This window comes from Papilio polytes, unplaced genomic scaffold (assembly GCF_000836215.1).
Source record: "Papilio polytes unplaced genomic scaffold, Ppol_1.0 DF822733.1, whole genome shotgun sequence".
NCBI lineage: Eukaryota > Metazoa > Arthropoda > Insecta > Lepidoptera > Papilionidae > Papilio > Papilio polytes.
In genome coordinates this window covers 190,479-195,202 of record NW_013526471.1, presented here as the reverse complement: position 1 = coordinate 195,202, position 4,724 = coordinate 190,479, and the positions used below count along the sequence as shown (strand labels likewise).

At 36.3% G+C, this 4,724-nt stretch overlaps 1 protein-coding gene across 1 annotated transcript; it reads left to right on the top strand.

The window, feature by feature from the left end:
• The first annotated feature begins 1,322 nt into the window (after positions 1-1,322).
• Positions 1,323-4,069, top strand: LOC106105699 (cytochrome P450 6B6-like). The gene is made up of 2 exons (XM_013286124.1): positions 1,323-2,975; positions 3,612-4,069. The coding sequence occupies exons 1-2, from the start codon at positions 1,604-1,606 to the stop codon at positions 3,779-3,781; spliced, it is 1,542 nt and encodes a 513-aa protein (XP_013141578.1). The 5' UTR covers positions 1,323-1,603; the 3' UTR covers positions 3,782-4,069.
• The last annotated feature ends 655 nt before the right edge of the window (positions 4,070-4,724 follow it).

Sequence of the window (4,724 nt, the reverse complement as noted above, 5' to 3'; positions counted from 1 at the left end):
GAATGTAATATTATAAATAAATGATAAATAAATAAATGTAGTGTAATATATAAATAGATAGATAATTAAATAAATAGATAAGTACACTACAGACTGTAATTCCTTTGGATATGATCGTGTATTTCGGATTCTCGAATCACTACACTAAAAACACTATGATAACCTATAAAACAAAATAATTACAAAATTGTAACATATAAATCAATGCCGAGTGTTTATAGCGATGCCAAAAATTTTCCACGATTAATCTAACATTCATCATGACAAGACAACATAAAATATTATCGCCAAGTCATGATGACTAAATTTATACTGGTATCAACCGCTTTACCCGATGATCTAATGCCACAAGCAGATACCTAAGTAATCCGTGTACTAAATACTTTTAAGTAATTATCTGTTGCACAATACTTTTTTGTATAGTGAGGTGGCAAACGAGTAAGCGGCCACCTGAATCCGCCAAAATGGCAAAGCGATCGCTGCCCATAGACATCCGCAATAGGGAATGTTTATGTATTTTTTTTTTTCTTAAACGATTCTGCTTGTTATAAGATAACCAGAAATAAAATGACTCGAAAAAATTAAACCATTGAGCTAAATATTACTAAAAAAAAATATTCATTTGATTCATCACATTCTCTTCGATGTCACTTCGATGTAAAAAGCAACAAAGTATCTCATTGGTCCTCAGAGTTATCGGTACAAATAAGTAGCAATTAATGATACTTTTCATTTATTTTTTATTTTAAAGCTAGTTTTGACATCGTGTTTACAGTAAAATACTTCAAGAGTGAATTTCTATATAAACTGACGTAAATGAACTGTATATTGACAACACAGCGGCGCGGCGCCATAATAGATGAGTCACTTGCTTCGACCAATAAAGTTGCGTATTGGAACTTAGCGAGGGAATCTTAAAAAAGACACTTTTTTTTATAATAGAAGGTGGCAAACGAGCAAGCGGCCACCGAAATCCACCGAAATGAAAAGCGACCGCTGTCCATAAACATCCGCAATTGCAGATGCGTTGCCTACTCTTAATTTACGGAGGAGGAGACGCACATAAAGAGTATATTTCCCCTTCCTATGCATCTCCTCCACCGTCAAATCCAATTTACATTCCCATCCTTTCCTCTTAAGACAATGGTGGAACGGGAAAGGGACTAAAACTAGGCCTCCGGCACTACACTCATCAGACGAAACGCGGAATTGTTTCCACTTTACGCCTGTTTTCTGTGTGGTCGTGGTATTACACCGGGCGTGCTAAGTATTTGTAACAAAAACAACTGTTTTTTAGTAATGTCATATTTTTGGATTTAAAATAAACTATTAATACAGTCTATTTTATTAAATTAGTTGTTCGTCACACTGGACTGGACACAATCGATTTAAAGGGTTAAAACAGGCTCTACCACTGGAAACAAATAGGCATAGAGCACCACACTACTTGTACCATCACTATCTTAATTTGGGTTAACTTGATTGGGCTAAACTCAACTACATAAATTATTATAATTTATAATTTGTATTGTTTTTATCAACTTATTATCAGTCTGGGCTATATAAGGTGACGGACTGTTTGTACTCTCGCAAACCATCCACGATGTTGACCCTGACTGTTGTAATCCTGCTGTGTGTCGCTCTGTACCTTTATGGCACAAGAACATTCAAATATTGGGAGAAAAGAGGAATCAAACATGACAAGCCAGTACCATTTTTCGGCAACAATTCACGTATGTATTTGTGGAAGAAAAGTATGACACAGATTGGCATGGAAATGTACTGGAAATATCCAAAGGAAAAGGTCGTGGGATTTTACAGAGCGATGCGTCCGGAACTTGTCATCAGAGATCCAGAAATAATAAAACTTTTTTTATTATTTCTGGTTTCAGACTTTGGATATTTTCATTTCAGAGGTATCAATACTCACAAAACCGTTGTTGAGCCCATTGCAAAAAATCTCTTCCTTGCTGAAGGAGATCTCTGGAAGCTTTTGAGGCAGCGCATGACTCCCGCGTTCACCAGCGGCAAACTGAAGGCCATGTTCCCACTAATTGTCGAGCGTGCTGAGCGCTTGCAGACCCTTGCAATCAACGCACCAAAAACTGGACGAGTTCTGGACTCCCGCGAGATAATGGCGCGGTATACCACTGACTTCATCGGTGCTTGCGGGTTCGGTCTGGACATGGATTCTCTTAGCGTAGAAAATTCCTCTTTTAGACAACTCGGTATCGATATTTTTAAAGTTGAAATCGGTCAAATTGTTAAACAAATGCTTAAAGAAATGTTTCCCGAAACTTTCAAACATGTTAAAATATTTGGAAAATTAGAAAATGACGCATACGCACTTGTCAGAAATATTCTTCAAAAGAGAAATTATGAACCATGCGGCAGAAACGATTTTGTCGATTTACTTCTTGAATGTAAGAAAAAGGGGAAAATAGTTGGACAATCAATAGAACTAATTAAATCAAATGGTATGCCTGAAGAAGTTTCTTTGGAATTAACTGAGGAAATAATGATGGCTCAAATTATGGTCTTCTTCGCCGCGGGTTTCGAAACTTCATCTTCCTCTACGAGCTATACGCTACATGAACTCGCATATAATCCTGAGGAGCAACGAAAAGTGCAAGAAGAAGTCGATAGAGTTTTGAAGAAGTACGACAACAAGCTATCGTACGATGCAGTTTCTGAAATGACTTACTTACATTGCGCTTTTAAAGAAGGCATTCGCATGTTCCCATCGTTGGGTCATTTGGTCAGAAAGTGTGCTCGTAAATACACGTTCCCCGACTTGGACCTCACGATAGACGAGGGCGTTACAGTATTAATACCTGTGCAGGCGTTGCACAAGGATCCGCTGTACTTTGATGAGCCAGAACGATTCAAACCAAGTCGATTCTTAACTGATTTTATCAACCCGATGACCAAAAACATATATTTACCATTTGGAGAAGGCCCCCGTGCGTGTATTGGTAAGTTCACTGTGTTTGTTTTTCAATTTATCCATTTTTTTTAAGTATTTTTTTACGAACAATTTTTTTCGAATTTGTCCTAAATAATGATTGTAATCATCAATAATGGTTTATATATAGGAGTTAAATTAATATGCAAGTGTTTATTTAGATTATCAAGAATTAAACAAAAATCTACAGTAGGTAATTGGTTATTTAGTATAAAGTTGTGGAAATATTAAAGTTTCTCAGGGGTTTAGGGTCTTGGGTTTGAATCCCGCCATGTACTAATGTGATTTATGTACATATGTAAGTTACCCAACGTTCTTACGATGAAGGAAAACATCGTTATGCAACCTGCACATATCGGCGAAAAATTCAAAGATACATGTGAATTCAACCAAACCATAGTAGCCTAGCGTGGTTGACTATGGCCTAATCACTCCTAGGATAGGCTCAGAGTTCCTCAGTCGGGACGTGTGGATGCTGGGGATGATGGTGATGATGTATGAAATCATTACTTTAAAATATAGAATTATCTTCTTAAAAAGATTATCTTTTGATCAATAACTAGTTGGTAAATCTTAGATTTTACAGATGAATCTTGGGAGATACCTAAGTTTGTGGTTTCACGTCAATATACATATGTGATTCCAGGTGAGAGACTTGGTCTGATGCAGTCGCTGTCGGGTCTGGCGGCGGTGCTGTCGCGCTACTCGGTGGAACCCGCGCCGGAAACGGTGCGCCATCTTAAAGTTGACCCATCTTCTAATATGGTGCAAGGAGTTATCGGTGGTTTGCCTTTGATATTTAAGTCGAGAAGTTAGTAAACGTTTTAGAGTAGACTTTGTATTCGCATATGATTTGGCTTTGTTTTTAAATTGGGAAAACGTAGTTACTTATTTGTACTTGAGTTTATTAATTGTAGTCAATTTAACTCTATTATTTACATGCATTTTTATATTTACAACGACTGTATATTTGATAATTGTTCAAGTATGTAATTTAGTTGTCTAGGGCATATTTAAGCTAGTCATTTTTGATAGCCTTAATTAATAAATATTTTTGACAGCATATTTTTTTTACTCCTTCATTTTTATAATTCTTTTTCAAAAATTTGATAAACTATCATTAGCACGCGACTTTGTCCGCTCGAAATTAAAAAGAAACATAGCATTTAGCCTATGTGTTTTTTCACTGTTCTACATCTGTGGCAAATTTAAACAATATTACATCATCTATCCAAACTTTCGCGTTTATAATATGACAATCATTATGCTTAGATAAAAAAATGACCGAGTCATGATGACTAAATAAATACCGGAATGAACCGGTTGGCCTGATGATGCAAATACCTAAGCCAATTAACATTTATTACTATTACTGTGTTCAAGAATACACATACCTTGGTCAAATAATCTCACCTACAGGCCAAAACTCTAAAGAGGTGGAAGCAAGAATAGGTAAAGCCTGGAAGCGATACTGGATGCTGAAAGAAGTCATGAAGAATAAAGAAATAAGCATACAAATAAAACGAAAACTCTACAATGCATGTATACTTCCAGTCCTAACATATGGCTGCCAAACTTGGGCCCCTACAAAAGAACACTATAGGAAACTACAAGTCTGCCAAAGGTCAATGGAAAGAAGCATGTTAAACATAAAGAAAGCTGACAAAGTTAAATGTACTGTAATCGCGAAAAAAACTAGACTAACTAACATCATCACAACAATAAAACGACTCAAATGGAGATGGACGGGACACACTTT

Bases quoted from the DNA above. Each gene is read 5' to 3' on its own strand.
- LOC106105699 (XM_013286124.1), top strand. From the start codon at position 1,604: ATGTTGACCCTGACTGTTGTAATCCTGCTGTGTGTCGCTCTGTACCTT. The intron at 2,976-3,611 runs GTAAGTTCACTG...ATGTGATTCCAG, and splicing joins AGGCCCCCGTGCGTGTATTG to GTGAGAGACTTGGTCTGATG.